Source organism: Trichechus manatus, unplaced genomic scaffold (genome assembly GCF_000243295.1).
Source record: "Trichechus manatus latirostris isolate Lorelei unplaced genomic scaffold, TriManLat1.0 scaffold00010, whole genome shotgun sequence".
In the NCBI taxonomy this organism is placed as follows: Eukaryota; Metazoa; Chordata; class Mammalia; order Sirenia; family Trichechidae; genus Trichechus; species Trichechus manatus.
Genome location: NW_004443946.1, coordinates 21,280,272 through 21,304,125, shown reverse-complemented (window position 1 = coordinate 21,304,125; position 23,854 = coordinate 21,280,272). Strand labels below are relative to the sequence as shown.

At 46.5% G+C, this 23,854-nt stretch overlaps 1 protein-coding gene across 3 annotated transcripts in view; it reads left to right on the top strand.

Annotated features, from left to right (window-relative positions):
• Window positions 1-14,479: 14,479 nt before the first annotated feature.
• The window catches only part of ACTN1 (actinin alpha 1), a 109,836-nt gene continuing 100,461 nt past the window's right edge, over window positions 14,480-23,854 (top strand). For 2 of the 3 annotated variants that reach the window (XM_004370977.2, XM_004370975.2), the window contains exons 1-2: window positions 14,480-14,662; window positions 15,531-15,712. In XM_004370977.2, the coding sequence (XP_004371034.1) occupies window positions 15,608-15,712 (105 nt within the window). In that variant the 5' untranslated portion in view covers window positions 14,480-14,662; window positions 15,531-15,607. The remainder of the gene's footprint in view (window positions 14,663-15,530; window positions 15,713-23,854) is intronic. The other variant, XM_004370976.2, reaches the window with a different exon arrangement.

The following is a 23,854-nucleotide window of genomic DNA, read 5'->3' as shown; positions in this document are numbered from 1 at the left end:
GTGTTTTTTTATCCAATCTGCCACTCTCTGTCTCTTTATTGGTGCATTTAGTCCATTTACATTCAGTGTAATTATTGATAGGTATGCGTTTAGTGCTGTCATTTTGCTGTGTTTTTTTGTGTGTTGCTCACAGTTTCTTTGTTCGACTTAATTTTCTGTGCTGAGTCATTTTTCTTTATGTGTTTTCTTTTCATCTTTTTGATTGTTGTTGATTTTGTGTTTGCTGAGTCTTTATATTTCCCTAGTTTTTTATTTTGACTTGTAGGATTGTTAGTTTCCTTTGTGGTTACCTCAGTATTTACCCATATTTTTTTAAGTTTATACCAGTCTTTTATTTCTTTATATTGCCTTTACTTCCTCTCCATATGAAAAATCTATGTCTACATTTTTTAAGTCCCTCTTTTTTGTTTTAATGTTGTCATCTTTTACATATTGACATCTGTTTTCCTATTTTCAGTGTTTTAGCTTTGGTTTATTTTTGTGACTTCCCTATCTGGGTTGATATCTGGTTGCTCTGTCCTATGTTCTAGTCTTGGGTTGTTATTTGATGTTATTTATTTTCTCACCGGAGGACTCCTTTTAGTATTTCTTGTAACTTTGGTTTGGTTTTGGGGGATTCCCTAAACTTCTGTTCATCTGGAAATGCCCTAATTTTGCCATCATATTTGAGAAACAGTTTTGCTGGATATGTAATTCTTGGCTGGCAATTGTTTTCCTTCAAGGCTTTATATACGTCATCCCATTGCCTTCTTGCCTGCGTGGTTTCCGCTGAGTAGTCCGAGCTTATTCTCATTGACTCTCCTTCGTTTATCCTTAGCCACTCTTAAAATTCTCTCTTTATCTTTGGTTTTGGCAAGTTTGATTTTAATATGTCTTGGTGACTTTCTTTGTGGATCTATCTTATGTGGTGTTCGATGAGCATCTTGGAATACATATCTTGTCATCTTTCACAATATCAGGGAAGTTTTCTGCCAACAAATCTTCAACAATTCTCTCTGTATTTTCTGTTATCCTCCCCGGTTCTGGTACTCCAATCACTTGTAGGTTATTCCACTTGATAGAATCCCACATAATTCTTAGGGTTTCTTCATTTTTTTGTAAACCTTTTATCTGATTTTTCCTCAAATAAGTTGGTGTCAAGTGCTTTATCTTCAGTCTCACTAATTCTGACTTCCATTGCTTCAATTCTGCTCCCATGACTTTCTACTGAGTTGTCTAATTCTGAAATTTTATTCTTAATCTTCTGGATTTTGGATTGCTGTCTCTCTATGGATTTTTGCAGCCTGTTAAATTTGTCATTATCTCTTCTCTAATCTTTTTAATTTCCTCTATTGCATGTTTTGCGTTTTACTTAATTTCTTTCCTAATTTCTTGAAGAGTTCTGTATGTTAATCTTTTGTGTTCTGCCTCCGGTAATTCCAAGATATTTTCCTCCTCTGGAAAATTTCTTGATTCTTTATTTTGGGAGCTTGCTGAACACATCATGGACTGCCTGTTTATGTGATTTGATATTGACTGTTGTCTCTGAGCCATCAATAAGTTATTATATTTATTCATTTTATGTTAACTTACTGTGTCCTAGCTTCTTGTTTTAGTAAGTCCGAATAGGCTGCTCATGTGAGCTAATTTGATTATTGGCAACTTTGAAGCTCTAATGTCCTGTCACAAGGTGGTTAGATCTGTTACTAGGTATGTGAGCTCAGGAGTCTGCCCACTCCTCCTGTATGGATTCAGCTCAGGTGCCCAGGTAGATAGCCACCAAGGGCATGGTGGAGTCGCTCACCTACAGTCTTAGACAGGCATGGGTGATTGGTGTAGGCACAGGCATCTGGCTGCAGCAGGGGGACACACTCTGAGCAAGGCAGAGGGCTGATGGCCACCCCCGAGTGTCCAGGAAGAAGGCATGTCCCTGTACCCTAGAGCGCGTAGGTGGGTGGGTTTTGCAGCCGAACTATGAGCACCCAATGCTGTTGGCTGTAAGGACTCGGGGGCACCTCTTATTCTTGGGCCCCTATCACAGGTGACTAGCTGGCATGGGTGGAACCACCAGCCCTCTGGCCCCTGATGTGTGTAGGTGAAGACCCTGCCTAACGGGCAGAGCAGACTCAAATGTCCTGAACCTGCCACTTCACTGCTGAAACAGCTGAAATTAGACTTCAGGTATATACCATGTTGTACTGCAGTAATGAGGGCCTACGCTGTTGAAATGGGCCTACACAAGTCTATGCAGGGGAAAAGACACTCAAAGTCCGTGGATCTATTATGCCTGAGTCTAGGCAAAGGAGCTGTGCCTACCCTGAGTTCCTGGCTTGGGGAGCTAGCAGTTTATTTTTTCCTGTTTGTGAATTTGTTCACTCTCTAAGGCAGGGAGAATGGCTTCAGGTGTGTGATGGTCTTACTTCTGGCCCAGGGGATTCGGCAGTTGCTGAAGCCAGTCCGGGACCCAGTGCAGAGCAAGGAGTGGGGAGGTAAATGGGAGAGATGTTTTTCCCTGAGTGGGGTCTTTTTGATCTGCATGGTAGGCTGGACGCAAATACTTATCTTTTGGTGATCAAGGGCTGCTTCTCACTGGTTCTGCATGGCCAAGTAGTCTCTCAGTGGCTGGGTCTCTCCTGGTGCGGAATATACCTCCTGAGCATCATTGCTTGCCTGCCTCACCGCTCACGCCTGAGCTGATCAGGCCTGAAGGGCTCAGGCTCTCGCCGGGTCAGGTCTGGCACCTCCTCGCTTTAATGTTCAGGGCTCCTAGATTGTCATATATAATCGAATCACTTGTTTTTTCAGGTCTTTGTTGTAAGAGGGTCCACCGGAAGCGTCTGACTATTCCGCCATCTTGGCCCTGCCTCCTCTTATTCAAAAATTTATACACAAATTGTTTCTTGACATTGGTTGCAATGCCTGCAATGTGTCAGTACTCTCCCCTTTCCACCCTCGGCTCCCCATGTCTGTTCATCCAATTTTCCTGTCCTTTCCTGCCTTCTCATCTTTGCTTTTGGGCAAGTGTTGCCCATTTGGTCTCATATACTTGATTGATCTAAGAAGCACATTCCTCACGTGTGATTTTTTATTTTATATGCCTATCTGAAAGGCTGAATGGTAAACTTTGGGAGTGGCTTCAGTTCTAAGTAAGAAGGGTATCCTGGGGCCATAGTCTCTGTGGTTCCTCCAGTCTGTGTTAGACTATTAAGTCTGGTATTTTTTTGTGAGTTTGAACTTTGTTCTATATTTTTCTCATACTCTGTCCAAGACCCTATATTGTGATCCCTGTCAGAGCAGTTGGTGGTGGTAGCTGGGCACCATCTAGTTCTTCTGGCTCAGGCTGGTGTAGGCTGTGGTTCAAGTGGTCCATTAGTCCTTTGGACTAACATTTTCCTTATGTCTTTGGTTTTCTTCACTTTCCTTTGCTCTGGCCAGGATGGGAGCAATAGAAGTGTATTAGATGGCCACTGGCAAGCTTTTAAGACCCCAGACACTACTCAACAAAGTAGGATGTAGAACATTTTCTTTGTGAACTATGTTTGCCAACTGACCTAGATGTCCTCCTGAGACCATGATCCCCAGCCCTCAGCCCCAGTAACTTGGTCCCTCAAGGTGTTTGGATGTGTCTAGGAAGCTTCTATGACTGTACCCACTTTATGCTCTAATATATATATGAATATACATGCTGTATATACAAATTTGTATGCAAAAATATCCACAGGCTAACCTATATATGTACAGGAGTATACTCCTATATGCCCTCCTTCCCCTCTTCAGCATACATATTTGCCTATGTATCTGCTTGTAAGGTATCATTTGTTATTACTATTGTCGTAGGGTTGTGTCTTAGTTATCTAGTGCTGCTATAACAGACATACCACAAGTGGATGGCTTTAACAAAGAGAAATTTATTCTCTCACAGTCTAAGAGGCTAGAAGTCCCAATTCAGGGTGTCAGTTCCAGGGGAAGGCTTTCTCTCTCTGTTGGCTCCGGGGGAAGGTCCTTGTCATCAATCTTCCCCTGGTCTAGGGGCTTCTATGTGCAGGAACTCCAGGTCCAAAGAACACACTCTGCTTGTCTTATCTCTTGGTGGTATGAGCTGCCCCCCATCTCTCTGCTTGTTTCTTTTATATCTCAAAAGAGATTGACAAAGCAAAGCCTAATCTTGTAGATTGAGTCCTGCCTCATTAACATAATTGCCGCTAATCCCAGTTTATGAATATCAAAGGGGTAGGATTTACGACACATAGGAAAATCACATCAGATGACAAAATGGTGGACAATCACACAATACTAGTCAAGTTGACTGACATTTTTGGGGGGACATGATTCAATCCATGACATTCTACCCTTTGGCTCCCAAAAATTCATGTCCTTGCCTCATGTAAAATACATTCACCCCATCATATCATAGCAAAAGTCTTAAATCAACTCCAAGTCTAAAACCCAAAAATTCCTTTTCGTCTGTAAAATCGAGAACACAAGTTATCTGCTCCAAAGTACAAAGGTGGAACAGGCACAAGCTAGACATTTTCATTACAAATGGGAGAAATTGGAGGGAAAGAAGGAATAATAGGCACCACGTAAGTCAGCAGAACACATTGCATTAGCTCTCAAGACTTAAAAACAACTCTCTCTTCTCTGAGACCATTCAGGCAATGGCCCTGCCCTCCTGACTCTGGGTGTTGGCCACATTCTCTGGATTTGGGTGGAGGTCCCTTGGCCCTGGGCTTCAGCTGTGCCTTCCAGGCCCACTGGAATGGCAACTCTGCTCCCTCAGCTTTGGGCAGCCCCATTCTCCTAGTCCATCTGAGTGGCGACTCCACCTTTGAGACCCCAGAAGTCCCAGCCATGCCCTATGAGACTGAGGCAGCTTTGCTTCCTGTGTTCCTTGTCTCTTCAGCTTTTGCTTCCTGGTTCCTTGGCCTCTCAGCCCCTGGGGCCTCTCCACCCTCATCTGTCCTGCTGGGGCAGGTGTTCCAAAGCTCTGTAGCTCCACCGATAAATGTCTGGAGGCACCCCACTCTGCCAGTAAACTTCAGTCAGAAGGTACTCAGCTCTCTTGCTGTATGGGTCGGCAAGCCTAGCTCCATCAATAAGTGGTCAAAGGCACCCCACTCCGCCAGGAAGCCTCCTGCCAAAGGCAGTCAGCTCTCTAGCTTCATGAATCGGCTCCAGCGCTGAGTTGTGTTGGTCTCCTGATTCTGCGGCTGCCACCGTTTCTCTGCTGCTGCCATTTCTGTTTTGCTGCCATTTCTCTGCTGCTGCTTTCTGCTGTCTGTGCTGTCTCCAGTGTAACAGCCATCCTGATTTTCTTCTGAGTCCCTACCAGAATTCTCTTTGATGTCCATAATTCCACCAACAGTCTCTTCAAGGCAATCTAGGCTTTTACTGTTAGGCACTTTAAAACACTCCCAACCTCTACCCATTCGCAGTTTCAAAACCACTTCCACATTTTAGGTATCTATTAGAGCAGCACCCCACTCTCTCAGTACCAAATTCTTTTTTAGTTATCTAGTGCTGCTATAACAGAAATACAAGTGGATGGCTTTACCTATAGGGTTGCTGTGAGTCAGAATTGACTTGATGGCAATGGGCTTGGCTTGGCTTGGATGGCTTCAGCAAAGAGAAATTTATTCTCTCACAGTCTAGGAGGCTAGAAGTCCAAATTCAGAATACCAGCTCAGGGCATCAGTTCCAAGGGAAGGCTTTCTCTGTCAGCTCTGGAGGAAGTCCTTGTCATCAATCTTCCCCAGTCTAGGAGTTTCTCAGTGCAGGGACCTTGGGTCCAAAGGACATGCTTCTCTCCTAGTTCTTCATTTTTGGTGGTATGAGGTCCCTCTATTTCTCTGCTTGCTTCTCTCTTTTATATCTCAAAAGAGATTGACTTAAGATACAACCTAATCTTGTAGATTGAGTCCTGCCTCACTAACATAACTGTTGCTAATCCCAGTTCATGAACGTCAAAGCAGTAGAATTTACAACCCGTAGGAAAATCACATCAGATGACAAAATGGTGGACAATCACAAAATACTTCGAATCATGGACTAGCTAAATTGATACACATTTTTTTGGGGAATACAATTCAATCCATGACAGGCTGTATATGCTATAGTATATACTGTGGTTGCTTCTTCTTCTTCTTTTTTTTTTTTCCTTGTGTTCCTCTAAGTGTCTTCCTTTGTCTTGGTCAGGTTGTGCTAATTTCCCCTATATTGTGAGTTGTTTTCCCTTCATCAAGTTAATACTTGTAGTTATTGATTGAATTGTGTCCCCAAAAAATGTGTGTGACCTTGGCTAGGCCATGATTCTCAGTCATTCTTGCAGGGGTGAGATGGTATCTCATTGTGGTTTTAATCTGCATCTCTCTAATGGCTAATGAACAAAACACTATCCGGTCCTGAGAATGGCACAGAACCAGGCAATGTTTCATTCTGTTGTACATAGGGTCTCTGTGAGACCTGTCAGAACCAACTCGACAGTACCTAACGACAATGGCTAGTGATTGCGATAATCTTTTCATGTATTTGTTGGTCACCTGAATGTCCTCTTTGGTCAAGTGTCCATGTCCTTTGCCCATTTTGTGACTGGGTTGCTTGTCTTTTTTTGTTGTTCAAGTTTTCTGTATATTTTAGAGATTAAATCTTTATCAGATATATCAGTGCCAAAGATTTTTTCCAGTCTCTTGGAAAAGTCTTTTATTTATTTATTTTATTATTGTACTTTAGATGAAGGTTTTCAAAACAAACCACCTTCTTATTAAACAATTAGTACACATATTGTTTTGTGACATTAATTACCAACCCCATGACATGTCAACACTTCACTTCTCGACCTTGGGTTCCCTATTACCAGCCTTCCTGTCCCCTCCTGGCTTCTAGTCCTTGCCCCTAGGCTGGTATGCCCTTTTAGTCTTGTTTTGTTTTATGGACCTGTCTAATCTTTGGCTGAAGGGTGAACCTCAGGAGTGACTTCATTACTGAGCTAAAAGTGTATCTGGTGGCCATACTTGGAGTTTCTACAGTCTCTGTCAGGCCAGTAAGTCTGGTCTTATTTTGTGAATTAGAATTTGTTCTACATTTTTCTCCAGCTCTGTCCAGGACCCTCTGTTGTGATCCCTGTCAGAGTAGTCGTTGGTGGTAGCCAGGCACCATCTAGTTGTGCTGGACTCAGTCTGGTGGAGGCTGTGGTTAATTTTGGTCCGTTGGTCCTTTAGACTAATGTTTTGGAAAAGCCTTTTGATGAGTTTAAGTATTTAATTTTTAAGAAGTCTCAGTTATCTAGTTTATCTTCTGGAGTTTGTGTGTTTTTAGTTATGCTCGATATTATATTTCTGCCATAAATTAGGGCCCCTACCATTGTCCCTATATTTTCTTTCATGAACTTTATAGTTTTAGGTTTTACATTTAGGTCTTTGATCCATTTTGGGTGAGTTTTTGTGTACGGGGTGAGATATGGATCCTGTTTCATTTTTCTGTAACTGGATATCCAGTTTTGCCAGCACCATTTGTTTAAGAGACTATCTCTTCCCCATTTAATGGATTTCGACACTTTGTCAAAGTTCAGGTGTCCACAGGTGGATGGATTTATTTATGGATTCTCAGTTCTGTTCCATTGATCTATTTGTTGTTGTACCAGTACCAGGCTGTTTTGACTATCGTAGCTATATAGTAGGTTCTGAGATTGGGTAGTGTGAAGCTTTCTACTTTGTTCCTCTTTTTCAGTAATGTTTTACTTATCCAGGGGTTCTTTCCTTTCCATAAAAAGTTGGTGATTACTTTTCCATCTCATTAAAGAATGTTGTTGGGATTTGGATTGTGATTGCTTTGTATCTATAGATTGCTTTGGTCGTATTGAGATTTTCACAACATTAAGTCTTCGTATCCACAAGCATGGTATGTTTTTCCATTTATTAAGGTTTCTTTTGGTTTCTTGCAGTAGTGTTTTGTAGTTTTCTTTGTATTTAAGTCCTTTATGTCTCTAGTTAGGGTTATCCCTAAGTATTTTTATCTTTTAGGGGGCTATTGTAAATGGTATTGTTTTCCTGATTTTCTACTCGGAGTTCTCTTTTGTTAGTGTAGAGGAATTGACTGATTTTTGTATGTTGATTTTGTACCTTGCCACTTTGCTTAATCCTTCTATTAGTTCCAGTAGCTTTCTTGTGGATTCACTGGGATTTTCTATGTGTACGATTATATCATCTGTGAATAGGGATAGTTTTACTTCTTCCTTACCTATTGGGATGCCCCTTATTTCCCTTTCTTATCTTATTATTCTAGCTAGGACTTCCAGTAGTATAATATTGAATAAGAGTGGTGATGAAGGGTATCTTTATCTGGTTCCTGTTCTCAGGGGGAATATATTCAGTCTCTCTCCATTGAGAATAATGTTGGCTATTGGTTTTGTGTATATGCCCTTAATTATGTTGAGGAATTCCCCTTCTATTCCTATTTTTGTGAGAGTTTTTATCAGGAATGGGTGTTAGACTTTATCAAATGCCTTTTGTGCATTGACTGAGATGTTCATGTGATTCTTTTCCTTTGTCTTATTTATGTGGTGGATAACATTGACTGATTTTCTAATATTGAACCATCCTTACATAGCTAGTAAGAATCACACTTGGTCATGGTATATTATTTTATTTTATTTTTATATGTTGTTGGATTCCATTGGCTAGAATTTTGTGGAGAATTTTTATGTCAAAATTCATGGGGGATATTAGTCTATAATTTTCTTTTTTAGTGGTGTCTTTGCCTGGCTTTGGTATCAAGGTTATGCTGGCTTCATAGAATGAATTTGGGAGTATTCTTTCATTTTCTATATTCTAAAATAGTTTCAGTAATATTGATGTCAACTCTTCTCTGAATGTTTGGTAGAATTCTCCAGTGAAACTGTCTGGATCAGGGCTTTTTTTTTTTTTGTAGTTTTTTTTTTTTTAATGATCTCTTCAATTTCTTCTTTTGTTATGCGTCTGTTCAGATTTTCTACCTCAGTTTGTATTAGTTTAGGTAGTTAGTGTGTTTCTAGGAATTTGTCCATTTCTTCTAGGTTTTCAAATTTGTTGGAGTACAATTTTTTGCAGTATTCTGTTAAGGAGCCTTGGTCCTTTTTATTTCAGTTGGTTCTGTTGCAATGTTGCCCATTTCATTTCTTATTTGGGTTATTTGCATCTTCTCCTTTTTTTCTTTTGTTAATTTGGCCAATGATTTGTCAGTTTTATTGATCTTTTCAAAGAACCAGCTTCTAGTCTTGTTGATTGTTCCCATTGTTTTTCTGTTTTATTTATTTCTGCTCTAATTTTTATGATTTCCTTTCTTCTGGTGGCTGTGGGCTTCTTTTACTTCTCTTTTTCTATTTGTTCCAGTTATAGGGTTAAGGTATTGATTTTGGCCCTTCCTTCTTTTTTGATGTGTGTGTTTATTGCTATAAACTGACCTCTGAACGCTGTTTTTGCTGTGTTTCAAAGGTTTTGGTATGTTGTATTTTCATTCTTGTTTGACTCTAGGAAATTTTAAATCTCATTTTTAATTTATTCTATTACCCAGTGGTTTTTAAGCATGCATTGTTCAGTTTCCAAGTATTTGATTTTTTCCCCTTGTTCTTCATGTTATTGGTTTCTAATTTTATAGTGTTGTGATCTGAGAACATGCTTTGTATCATTATGATATTTTTTAATTTATTGAGGCTTGCTTTGTGACATTCTAGAGAATGATTCATGTGTGCTGGAGACGAATGTGTACTGTGCTGCTGTTGGGTGGAGTGCTCTGTATATGTCTATGAGGTCAAATTTCTACTGTCTAATCTAAGAGAGCCAGGACTACACCTGTCTTGTTCTTTCTTGTATCTTCATTTTCCAGCACGTGTGGGCGCAGAGCAGTTGCTTAATAAGTATTTGTTGAATGAATGAATGAATGAAATTTAGGTAATTAACACAACTATACATGTTATTGTTCCTTACCTCAGGCAACTTGTATCCATCACTTGTTTTGGCAGCAGCAACTTCCCCACAGTAAATTATTAGTTTATATCATTAAAATGAATGGATGTTATTTATTCAAAAGATCAATAAGCATATGAAAAGATTAAACCCATAAGAAGAGACCACTACTCACCAACCATACTGGCTAAAAAAATAAATAAAAAATTAACAATACCAGGTATTGGGAGAATATGGAGCAACTAAAACTTACACACCCTCCTGCTTGGAGAGTAGATTGTTACAACCAATTTGGAAAGCTGTTTGGCAATATCTACCAAAGTTACACATATGCCTACCCTATGACCCAGCAATTCCACTCATAGTATTTACCCAAGAGAAATGAATGCATATGTCCACCAGAAACATGCATATGAATGTTCATAGCAGCTTTATTTATTTATTTATTCTAATATTTCTTTATTTTTGTTATTGTTGAGACTATACACAGCAGAACATACACAAATTCAATAATTTCTACACATACAATTCAGTGACATTGATTACATTCTCCAAGTTGTGCAACCATTCTCACCTCCTTTTCCAAATTGTTCCTCCCCCATTAACATAAACTCACTCACTGCCACCTAATCTTTCGAGTTGCTGTTGTCAGTCTGATCCCATATAGATAGTTCTTGAAAGAGCACAGTGCTTATGGCAGACATCCTTTACTAGTTAAGCTAAATTACCATTTGGAGTTTTTAAGAAAACTTCAGGGTATATTTTTGGTTTAAGATTTAAAGATTATCCCAGGGCAAGAGTTTCAGGGTGGTCATCCAGCATCAATAGATCCAGAAAGTCTGAATTCCATGAGAATTTGAAATTCTCTTCTGCATTTCTCCCCTTTTGATCAGGATTCTTCTATAGACTCTTTGACCAAAACATTCAGTAATGGTAGCCAGACACCATTCAGCTCTTCTGGTCTCATGGCAAAGGAGGCAGCTTTATTCATATTACCTCCAAACTGAAAACAATGCAAATGTCCATCAACAGCAGGATGGATAAATTAGGATATACTCATACAATGGAATATTACACAGGAAAAAAAAAGAGCTGCTGATAGAAGCCACAAGATGGATGGTTCTCATAGACATTAAGTTAAGTGAAAAAGCCAGCCACCAAAGTATTTGAACTGTGTGGTTCCATTTATGTGAAGTTCCAAAACATCTAAAAATAATCATTGGTAATTAGAAGTCAGAATAGTAGTTACTTATGTCAGGTGGACGGAAGTTCCTGGGTAGTGTAATCCGTTTCTTCTTGACTGCTAACCTAGAGGTTGGCGGTTGGAACCTGCTTAGTTATGTTGCAGAAAAAAGTCCTGACGATCTACTTCTGTAAAGTTTATAGCCAAGAAAACCCGATAGAACAGTTCTACTCTGTAAAACATGGGGTCGTCATGAGCTGGCCTCAACTTGACAGGAAGGGGTTTGGTTTTGGTTTATGTCAGATGGGGGGCATAGATTGGGAAGGGGTGTAAGAAAACCTTCTAGGGTTCTGGAACTATTTTTTCTGTCTTGACCTCGGTGGTGGTTACGTGGGTGTATACACATGTAAAATTTCACCAAGCTTTATGCTGAAGATTAGTGCACTCAATTAATGCACTTTAGTGTATGTTATGTCCGAATTAAAAAAAAAAAAAGAATGGCTTTACTTTTCAGACTTCTCTGATGTATTTGCTGCTGATTCCTCCCACTCTGAAACTTCACTTCCTTGGCTTCCATGACACCATATGCTCCAGGGTCTCCTTGTTCCTGGCTGACCAGAGTACTTGTTTTCCTTCAGGGGTTCTTGTTCTTTACCCTCCCTTTCTAAGCTGCTGCTCTTTAGGGCTCTGCCCTTGGTCCTCTTCTTATCCCTATTTGGGCATCCTCCCTGGATAGTCTCATGTGTCAGTACCCCCCATATATGGATGACTCTCACATCTGTCTTTAAGGGTGAAGGCCATGTAATTGACTGCTTGCTGGACAACTGAATCTGGACAGTCTAAGGACACCTTAAGTGTGTTCAATCAACAATTTTGCTCCCAAATCTGCTCCTCTTTTATTCTTTATCTCAGTTGGTTGTACTTCCACCATTCACCAGAATATCCAAACTAGAAACCTATGGTTAAAGCAAGGTTTCTCAACCTTGACACTATTAATATTTGGGCCAAATAATTCTTTCTTGTAGGGGGCTGTCCTGTGCATTGTAGGATGTTTAGCAGCATTCCTGGCCCCTACCCACTAGATGACAAACTCCCCTTTTGCAGTAGCAAAAATGTCTCCAGACATTTGCCAGATGTCAGGAAGCAAAATCATCCTCTGGGTGAAAGGCATGAGTTTAGGAGTCACGAATACCTGTGTGCCTTGGGGCTACTTACCTACCTCTCTAAGCCTTAGTTTCTTTTCTCTGTAAGATGGAGGTAATTCTAACTTCATAGGTAGAGCTTAAAGAAGATAATGTAGGTGTCATAGATTGAATCGTGTGCCCCCAAAATATGTGTATCAACTTTGCTAGGTCATGATTCCAAGGATTGTATGATTTTCTACCATTTTGTCATCTGATGTGATTTCCCTATCACTATGATGTAATGAGATAGATTAGTGGCAGTTATAGTGATGAGAACCACAAGATTAGATAGTGTTTTAAGCCAATCTCTTTTGAGATATGAAAGACAGAAGCAAGCAGAGAGACATGGGGACCTCATACCACCAAGAAAGCAGTGCCGGGATCAGAGCGCATACTTTGGACCTGAGGTTCCTGGGCTGAGATACTCCCAGACCAAGGGAAGACTGGTGACAAGGACCTTCCTCCAGAGCCAACAGAGAAGAGAAGGCCTTCCCTTGGAGCCGTCACCCTGAATTCGGACTTACTGGACTGTGAGAGTATAAACTTCTCTTTGTTAAAGCCATCCACTTGTGGTATTTCTATTATAGCAGGGCTAGATGATAAGACAATAATATAGGTAAAGTGCATGGTCTGTCCCATATGAACCTCTCAATAGAGAGTAACATCTATTGTTTCTAACTCTTTTCTCTCCTCCTCAATTCAATCAAACACTGACAGTTTTGATTCTAAGTTTTATCTTCTAAGTATTTCTTGTCAATACATTCCTCTCCATTTCTAACAGGGTTACCGCAGCAGCTTTGCAACTGGTCTCACAGCTTCCAGTCAATCTTGCTCCCCTGAGATCTACCCTTCACACAGCACACAAGACCCTTGTGGCCTTGCTGCTGCCAACCTCTCCAGCCCCATCTCTTGCCCCTCCCTGCCTCGAATTTCTTGTCCAGGCCGGTGAAACACCACGCATACCTTTGTACACCAAGCAGTTTCCTGCCCCCATGCATTAGCTCACACTGTTCCTTCTGCCTGGAATAACATCCCACACTCCTCTTCATCTGGCTGACTCTCCCTCTTTAAGGCTCACATGAGTTTCACCTCCTCAAAAAAGTCATCCCTGGAGCCTTCTTTCGCATGCTGGACTAGATGCTCCTCCTCTGCACTCTCACAGTACCCTAGTCAGATCTCTCTCCTTGCACTCATCTTATTGCGTTATATTTTTGTTTCTGCACCTCTGCTGGGCTGTGTGGGGCAGCAATTGTCTTTTTCATCTTTATATGCATAGCATCCAGCACATTCCCTGACACACAGAAGGTGCTCAGCAAATATTTATTGAGTGAATGAATGGATACAGAACCATCATTACCCTGTGTGTTAGGTCTGGAGTCATAGTCTGGAAGTGGTTATAAAATAGCCCGTAAATCTGCTGTCTCTGCGGCTCAGAAGCAGTGCTTCCTCAGTCAGGAGCTTGTGGAAGGCACAGTCCTGACGGGTAACACTTGCATAAATGTGTGTGGTTGACTAATGATGCAGGGAGCAGTGGCAACACGGATATCTGCTTACAACAGCATCAGCTGGCTCTCTGAGAATCGCTGGCACTTTCTTCACCTTTTCCAGTGCTGAAGACTGTGCCCTTTCAGTTTCCTAGTTCATGGCCCCCCTTCTGTCAGTGAACCCTGTCCTCTAATTCTACTCACCTCTGGACTGACAGACTTGGGGTTTTGCATTTGACTCAGCCTTCATCCTACAGGTGTAAGCAAGCATTACTGTGTGTTAGACGCTAGGGCACAGGGCTGCCTCGTCTACGGACCTCGCTAACCTATTGGAGGTGTATTCGCTACTGTTCTTTAGATCCCGGATCCGTCAGAGGAGCCCACCAGGATGTGAGGCCTGCCTCTGCCCTGATTTCTCTGTCACTGCGGGGACCTACATGTTTAAACCCTCCTCCTGAGGAAGGACGTCCAGGCAGCACTCCCAGAGGGCAGGCACAAAGCATAAGTTAGAGGTGTTTAGTCAATGTTTCCCTCTTTCCTCCTCCAACAACAATAAGGCTTTGTCTGGCGTAAGGTTACAGGGTTGGGCTGTGGCGGCCTGAGATCCTGCCGCATCCCTTTTCCGAGCTCATCTTCCTTGAGCCTCAGTCTCATCTGTCAGGTGTGTGCGTGGAGAGGGGGCGTGGAGTATCTACATCACTCAGGGCCCTCCCTCCCAGTTTTCAGGATGTTGCTGGTGTGTGTATTGAGGTGGAGGAGGACGCTGGACCGGCGAAGTTAGTCAGAGTCCTGCCGGCCGAGCGCGCCCTTGAGGACCCGGTAGGGGGTCCTGGAAGTCGGCCACTCAGCCGCCACTCGGGAAACCCGGCGGCAAGCAGTCCACTGAACCAGAGGGTAGGCCGGAAAGGACCCTGCCGCAAGGCGGGAACGCTCGGTAGCCTCCGAGCGCCGTTCGCTGGCGAGAACCCAGGCTCTAGGGGCAGAGGGGTCGCCGGAGTCGCGCCGGGCGGGGACTAGGGGGCGGGAGCGGCGCAGTCAGGAAATTCCCAGGAAATTCCTTTCTATTTCGTCCCTCCCTGCCCCCTTTCCTTGGGTGCTGATCTGCGCGACCCAGGGCTCCCTGGGAATGAGAAAATGAAATGCTTTTCGGGTTTTCTCGCGGCCCGCCCCGGGGCTCGGAGCGCGCTTGGGAGAGCAGGAACGCCTGCACGCCAGAGTGCAGGGCCTTCCCGCGGGCGAAGAACAGTCCATTCCCCCGCAACTGCTGGGGCTTCAGAGCGCGCTGCCGCTCCGTCCCCAAGCTCGGAGAGGCGTCCCCCGGCTTCGGTCCTGTTCAGCTTAAGCTGGTGTCACATGAGCCGCGGGGGAATGGGAACCGGGGGAGTGGGAACCCGGGGAGTGGGCGGGGGTGTGCGCGCCTGGAGGGGGGCCACCCAGTCCACCTATATGCTCCACGGCCGAGCTGACGGATGCCAGGAATTCCCAATGAGAGGCGCTGGGGGGAAGTTTGGGCAACTCCGCCTGGCCAATGGAGAACCTCGGGAGGGCTCTGCCCTTCCTTCGCCCCCGCCCCCTCAGCTCCCGCAGCGCGAGTGTGCCCGCCTCGCTCAGTGTGCGTGGAGATTAGGTCCGAGCTCCCGCCGCCGCCACCGTCGCCGCCGCCAGCAGCAGCCTTCCGGAGCAGCGCCGCGGCGGAACTGGGCGCACGGGAGGTAGCCCAGCCCCGCCAGCCCAGCCCAGCCCACTCCCTCCCCACACCCAGGCAGCAGCAGTAGCCGCCGCCGCCGACCAGAGAGAAGGTGGAGGAAGAAACCCAGCCCCTAGCACGCGCGCACCATCATGGACCATTATGATTCCCAGCAAACCAACGACTATATGCAGCCGGAAGAGGACTGGGATCGAGATCTGCTTCTGGACCCGGCCTGGGAGAAGCAGCAAAGAAAGGTCAGTAGCCGCCCTCGCCGCCACAGCCCCGGGCCCCGGGCCCCGGCAGGCTTGGTCCGCTGCGCTCCCGGCTCCAAACGGGTTTCGGGCACGCACGGGCGGGGGCGGGAGATGCACGGTGCTGGTGGTTGGGGTGTTGGGTTACAGGCGCGGGGCGGAAGGGAGAGCTCCCCTGCCCCAGAGCGGATGAACGCCCACCTCAAGCGGGGGAGGTGGCGTCGCCAGCGGGCAGGTCGCCGTGGGGACCGCGATTCAGGCGTCCCTCCCCCTGCCGCACCGGCCCCGCGTGGGCAGATCCAGGGGTGGTGAGCGGGAGGCAGGGGCTGAGACCCTCGCCCTGTGGCTGCTAGCTCCAGATCGATTTTCCATTGCCTTTCTCGCCCCCTGGCCGCCTTTCCATATGGCGTGCGGTGGCAGCACGCTTTCTGGGCCGCCTTTCGCTCAGTACCTGAGGAGGCAAGATGCCTGGGACTTTTGCGTCCCCAGCCCCAGGCCACAGGCCGGTAGGAGTGCGGGCGCTGGAGGGATCGGCCGCGTCCTCTTGGTCTGCCCGGAGAGGGACCCGCTGCCGTGTGGCTGGGGAGGCGAAAACCGGGGGGCGTACGCGTACTCCCCAGCGGGCCCTGTGGGGGCGGGGTCAGGACGGCAAACCGTTTTATTGCTTAACTTATTGGGTTGGTTAACTGCGAGCTGCAGATGGGCTTCCGTCTACGCCCTGGACCTCCAACCCTCTGCCCTTTTCATGGGGAAGGTGAATTTGGGAGCTTGATCTGAGTCGAGGAGCTCCAGGGCTAGAGACTGTCCCCAGTGAGATGTGGGGTCAGTCATTGGGGATCCCTGCTTAGCCACCAAACCGTGTCCCAGGCGCCCTGTACGTTCCGGCACGGGGTCTGGGCTGCGGAACTGGCGATGGGACCCGGGCACAGTGGCCAGTGGCAGGAAGAGGTGAGAAAACCAGTCTTGGGGGGAGGAGGGCTCCCCAACCCTTCCGCTGCTTCCTGCCTGCGGGGGGTGAGCTCTTGCCCCAGGCAGCCAAGTACCCTGAACTACCCCCTCTCACCCATCCGGTCGCTCCCTATATCGCTCCCCCTCACCAGCTGATCTGGGAATGGGGTGGGGGGACAGGATGGCTCGTCCCTCTGGATAGTGCGGTTAGGGCTGGGCTTGAAGGAGAACGCTCATGTCCAAAAATGGTAACATTCATTCCCTTTTTTAAACTTAAAAGGGGGGGAGTTTAGGGCACCAACTGAAGTTTTTTTTTCAGTCAAAGGCATCCTGTATTAGCTCACTCAGGAATCCTAAGCCCTGAAACGGCGCCCTTTTCCTCACTTCATCAGACAAGGAGAGGTAATTTAAAACACACAAAATTTAAAACACAAAAGGCTTCCTCAAAGCTGGGAACCTGGGGGCCACGCCTGGCCCTATACAGTCTCGTGGGAAGGTGCCTGGCTTTGAGCTGATTTCTTTGTAATTTGGCAGTTTCTTAACCACCCCTCTCCCCTTCCTGTCTACCCCCTTAGGGAGAGCTGGGCTGGGGGTCCTGTCGGCAGTCCAACTTATTTCTCAGGACCATTGGGCAATTGGTGGAGCTGAAAGCTGAATGGGTAATTTAATTTCCGTGGGAGGCAAGGCAGGGAGCTTTTTTTTTTTCCAGGGTGAAGCATTCTTGAGACTAGATTTTAAATTGAACAGGAGGGGTAGGATTGGGGTGTTGGATGTCTTGGGATCTTCCATGAAGAGTAGAAGAGGAGGAGAAATCCTTGCTAACTGAACATCTAACTGTGTGTCCTGGTGGGGCAGGACTGAGACTGCTGCCCAAGAAGCAGATCCCTTTAAGGGCTGTGAGAGGAAGTTCCTGGGAGCAGAAACTCTTGTCTCCTCTGCAGCAAGCACCGGTCCTGCACATAGTAGGCACTCAGTATTACTGGTGGAGTGAATGGGTGTATTAAATGTTGTTGGGGAGAAAAATAGAGACTCATAAAGCTCTGACCTGGGTGGATGTGGGTGCAGGCTTCTGGACATCCAGGTAGGAACAGTGGCATCTGGGGGAATTTGGCTCTCAAGGGGTCAGACTCAACAGTTCCAAGAGCTCAAATTTGCTGAGCTCTTACTATGTGCTGGGCACTGTTCTAATCACACCATATGTACTGTCTCAGTTGATACTCCCAACAACTCTGTGAGCCAGGCACATGTGAGAATGAGGAAACAGGAAAGAAAAGAGGTGTGACCAGCGCAGAGTCCTGGGGCTGGTGTATGGTGGGGCTGGAATGCAGCCGGGGCAGGCAGCTTCTCCTCCATTTCCCCTCCTTGGTGAGGGAGGCAGGAAAGCTGGGCCAGGTCTCCGGAGCCTGTGCGGGGCTCTGGACCAGGGAGAGCCAATACCAGCTCCAGTTGGGGTTGATGGAGAGGGACATGGCAGAAGGAGCTCTGGGCTGGACCCAGAAGGTCTGGACCAATGGCATCACTAGGGGAGTGGAGGGATGCAGACCTTACTAGGTGACACTATCAGAGGCGGTGACACCAAAATGACTGTCTATAAATTTTTTGTGCAGTGTTTCAGCAGAAAGTTATTCATTTTTAATAAAAATATCCCTGTAGTTATCACAAAAACATTTTTTCATACGCCCAGCTTACATGTATTGATATACCTACAAGGCTAAAACTCTATGCTGATTTACTTTTTGAGCCCTTCTAATGCTCTCCCGTCAGAGCTGTCACTATTACCCGATTAAAATGACTTGTCAAATCACGTGGTTTTGTCTGCACATGCTACAAGCATGCGCTGTTGTTTTCGTTGTTGTTCTGGTGTTTTTATAGTCACTGATTTTATCACATTTTCTGGTGTTTTAGCTACAGTATTGTGGTAATTAGTATTTGTGAACCTATATCAATAACTTTTTTTTAGAATGAAGTAGTAATTAAAGGAAAAGAAGGAGTGATACACGGGAATTATGATTTACGAGTAACATTAGTACAAAAATCATTACTAAGGATTCTGTATCGTGTGGTATGAGAGGAGGTCCAGGGGGAGGGGAGGGTGACACCATGAGTTACCGAACTGGTAACTTACGCCACTGGTCTGGACCAAGTGTTTTCCCTGCCACTGATTCTCTGTGTGGCCTCTCTGCGTGGGCCTCAGTTTCCTTCTCTGTAAAATTTCTGCCTTGCCTTGTTTTTAGCAGGCTGGTGGGGATATAAGGAGGTGGTACGACATGCCGAGAATCAGGCTTAAGTAATTTGTTGCTTTTGACTTCCTTCCTACTGACTGTGGGAGGCAAGGATTGAGTGGGACCAGAGCTGGCAAGTGGACTAAGACCAGCCATTCCAGATGGAGACAGAGGAGTGGGGGTGAGGAGGCAGAAGGAGAATGCAGTGAAGTGTGATACAAAGGCTGCTTGGGTGGGAGGCAGAAGACCTCGATTTTAGCCCTGGAGCAGCCACGGACTATTCATAAGACTTTGGGCAAGTCATTTCACTTCTCTGGGTTCCCTTAATGCATTCATTTAACAGCTGCTAAGTGAGCACCTACTATGTGCCAGGCACGGTTTAGAGCCCTGAACAAGACAGACACAGTCGCTGTTCTTGTGGCGCTGCCCTTGTTTCCTCATCTGTAAATGGGATGAATGCCAGTCTGCCGGCCCCTCAGGGCTGTTACGGGGAGCAGGTTAACTGATGTGGTCACAGGTACTTCCCTGGTGGACAGGGAGGCCTGGTGCAGATGCAGGCAGAAGTCTGCACAGGCAGGAGGCGTGACTCGAGAACCTGCCCAGGGTTGGCTGTGACGTGTCATGTCTTCACGTAATATTGCTGTGCAGAGTTTATGGCTGGGCCCAGTGCCTCCAGACGCAAAATGCCATTAGTTTATGCACAGAGCACTGGATGAAGGAGTTTCTCAGAGTTTTCCAGCTTTCATAATCTTCCTGACCCTCGAGGCTGGGCTCTGATGCCACCTTTTTTGTGGGCAGCAGGTCGGAATGCTCAGTTTTTCAGGGTGATGGTATTCTCAGTTATTCTCTCACATGGATCCTGCCCACACCCTTACAGTGATGTGTATGCCAGGTGTCAGGCAGACAGGCCAGCTGGAGAGAGCATAGACTTTGAGTAGGATCCTGGCTTGACACTTTCAGGCTTGTGATGTTGGGAAAGTTACTTAACCTTGCTGAGCCTCCATAAAAAACAAAACAAACCCAACCCCATTGCCATCGAGTCGATTCCAACTCAGAGCGACCCTGTAGGGTAGAGTAGAACTGCCCCGTAGGGTTTCCAAGGAGTAATGGGTGGATTCGAACTCCCTACCTTTTGGTTAGCAGCCGAGCACTTAACCACTGCACTGCCAGGGCTTCTGAGCCTCCATGCTTATTTGTAAAAAGGGGCTAATGCCCACCATGGCGTGAGAAAAATACATAACATGGAAGCTTCTGCTATTATTCGCTCTCTTCCTTCTTAAATCCTGGGGACTCTGGCTTAATGTGTATTCCCACAGGTGCCAGCTCTAGGGCATTTTACATGCAGGAGCTTAATCAATATTTGTTGAGCGAATGGATGTTGAAACAGACAGACAGGTGGGTGAAGGGAGTGGTGCCAGCCCTGGCAGGTGAATGAAGGTGGTTGATAAATAAGGCCCAGGTCCCAATCCTGCACCTACAGCAGGCAGGTGGCAGGAGGGCAGGCTTCCTTGTTTATGTACTCTCTTCTGGAGTGGCACAGGAGCTAACCAAGGTGCCCAATCTGGGTGGGGGGCTGTGAAGAGGGGATGCCTGCCATTCATGGGTTTACCTGGGGAGGAGCAGGGCCATCTGCCCTCTCTGATGGTTGGGACCCATAAACCAGGCTGATGGGCTTGCTTGTCTGGTGAAAATAAAACCTGAAAGAGGAGGTTTGGCTACAGTCCCTATCCTCGTACCCCTCACTGTTGTGCACTCCTGCCTGCTTCACCCCATGCCAGGGTCCCTGGGAGCTGGCATCCAGCTTGTCTTGTTCTGTGCTGAATCCCTAGTGCCTAGCCCAAGGTTGGGCTTATTGTAGGTGGCCAAGAAATATTGCTGAATAAGTGAATAAATGCCATCACGCACAACTTCCAACTCTGGGCTGGGGGTGGGGATAGGTATAAGATGCTTTACGTTCCAGGTAAACCACCTCATCCTGGTGCTGCACCATAGCCCTAGCGTCTGCAGACTGATGTGCTCTGGGCACACTGTGAGTTCAAATCTCGGCCCCTGTATCGTGTGATCTTGGGTGAGGCACTTACCTGCTCTTTGCCTGATGATGCAGGGATAATAATAGTTCCTGCCTGATACAGTTATGTGGAGGTTTAAATGAAGTAACGTATGTCAGGAATGTAGCATTGCGTCTAGCATTTAGTGAGTGCTCAATACTTGTTAAGTATTTTGAGGAAATCCCTGGGTAGTGCAAACGGTTAATGCACTTGGCTGCTAACTGAGAGGTTAGAGGTTCAAGTCCACCCAGAGGTACCTGGCAGTATACTTCCAAAAAAATCAGCCATTGAAAACTCTATGGAGCACAGTTCTACTGTGACACATACAGAGTTGCCATGAGTCACAGTCGATTTGACGGCAACTGGTATTTTGAAGAAACAGTTTCTACAGCCTTTAACCAATATGCTTTGAGACAAGACATAGCATATAAGCCTGTCTTTGAAGGAGCCAGGTTTGGATAAGGGTGTATTGACCTCTATCCCCAAGGTTAGCTCTAGCTCATTCTTAGTTACTTGATGCTCTGATTTCTCATTCCCCTCATCTGTTGAATGGGGACAAAGATCCCTTGCCTACCCTTTTTGCTACTTTCTGGGAGGTCCAGGATGAAGGGATGGATGTTAAAGTGCTCAAAAACCTATTAGTTTGTCTATGTACCATTACCACAAAGCATGAACTTCCTCTAAAAGAGATTTAGCCCAAAAGTGTCCTCGAGCCCCACTGTTAAATAGCCAAGGGCTTTCTTTGGGCCTTGCCCACACCTTCCAGAAGCTTACCCAACCCTACTTAGTGACCTGTTGCGGCCTCCTTCCTTTCCAAAGCCTATTCCCTGTGGGTGAGCAGAGAACAGGTGCCACAATGCATGGGGCAGTGATTGATGAAGCCCGAAGGAGAGATGGACAGGGCTGGGAGCATTGGTGCCTGTGAAGGCCAGCTGGCCCTGGACCAGGCAGGCTGGGGCTGCTGCTGGCTATCACCTAGGCTGCCTTAGAACAGACAGGTGCAAAAAGGCCTGGACACCACTGAAAAGCAGACTTTCCAGTTTCGAGGAATGATAGGACTTCGAGGGGCTGTTGGGGCCACTGGAGGTTGGCTTATAAGAGGAAGACGCTACAGGCTCCTGCAGGTTCCCAGATCACTGGCCTTTCCAAAAGGAAAAGAGGGGGATGAATATCGTCAAATCTGACTTCTTGGGGAAGTGGTGCAATGCTGGTTTGGTGCTGGGGGCAGGAAGGGAGGAGGCCTTGATCCTAGGCATCTCCCCCGTGGGGGTTTCTGAGTGTGTGGGGATAGCCAAGCCAATGGCTGTGCTGTAGTTTGGACTTTCTGGTTGGAATTTTGGCCTTCCCTCTCCATTCCCAAGGAAGGTCTGAGGCTGGGTACCTGGCCAGTGGCCACACACCATAAGCTTGGCTTGAGGACTTGTCACATAGGACTTGGTCCTCCTGTGGGCCTGGGGCCAGGGCAGGGCAGCCGAACCTGAGAGATGACCTGGTCACGGACCTGCTGCTGTGAGTCCTGTTTCTGCTTCTCCACCCTCGAGCCCCTGAGTAGTGTAAGAGTGGTGACCATATCTCTTGTGGAGTCAATCAGTGAACATGAGTGGAACCACTATTGGGTATCAGATGCCTGACTCTTGTGTTGGGGTTGTGGAAATCATGGTTTAGGTGGAGAGGAGACCAGAGAGACATAGAATCATACCAGGCTACACTGATGATGGCCAGAGGCATGGCCAAGACAGATTCCACTGCCCGTCTAGGCTGGAGCCAGCACTGTGGTCGGGGGTGGGGGGAAGGCGGAGAGGTGGTGGAATTTGAGCTGGATGTCGCAGGATATACAGAATTTGAAGAAGGTTCTGCTGGGAAGCCTCACCTCTCTGGCAGTTAGGCTGTGTGTGTGTGTGTGTGTGTGTGCGCGTGTGATGGAGAGTAGGACATAAGGGAAGCAGTAAGAGAGTAAGAGGGCAGAGTGAGTAACCCACACAGGTACAGCAATTGCCGCCTGCAAGCTGCTGCAGGCTGGGGACCACTCCTTCCCATTCTTCTCCCCATTGTTCTTCTTTCCATTCTTTCTGCCCTGCCAGAGCTGACCTCTCACCCTCTCAGAGGGAAGGCCGGGCCAGGCTGTCTGTGTGGTCACAAGTCAGACTCTCAAGCCCCATGGGGCTAAATGCATTTGTCCAGGTGTTGTTGGGGTCAGCCCAGCCAGTTTGCCCACCTGAGCTGCCCCCAGTGTGTAACCCACCTGAGGATGGGAAGAATTTCCTGTGACGTGGTGTGAAACCGAGGGGCTGTTGTATTAGGACTTGTATCCCCTCTTGAGTGTGGTCAGTGGGTCCACATCCCTGCAGAAAACACCCCAGGGGTGAGAAGACTGGAGGGAGGTTGCTGGGAACTCAAGGCCACCGGTGAGCTGGGCTGTGTTACCAAGGATCCTGGAGGGGTCCCTGAGCTCACCAGCTGAAGATGGTTTGGGCGGTTCTAATCTGCAGGTAGGGCTCTCCAGAGAGGTCGTGGCAGAGAGACCACAGGCAGAGGAAGCCCTCTTACTGGCTTCCTTCATCGTGGTCACACTGGGCTAGCCCCAGCTGCACTCCTGATTCAGCCCAGGGTCTGTCTCCATCTGCCAAGGTACCAGTTGGAGTGCTGCTTGCCTCAACTTGGCCCTGACTGAGACAAGGAGCCTTAGGAGTGGTTGGGGGGGCAGGACATCCAGCAAACCAGGCCTCTGAGCCACCCCAGAAGCCCACGTTACTTTAAAAAAAAAAAAATGCTGTCGATTTGATTCTGACTCATGGCGAACCCATGGTGTCAGAGTAGAACTATGTGCCACAGGGTTTTCAATGGCTGATTTTTCAGGAGTAGCTCACCAGGCCTTTCTTCTGAGGCACCTCTGAGTGGACTTGAACCTCTAGCCTTTTGGTTAGCAG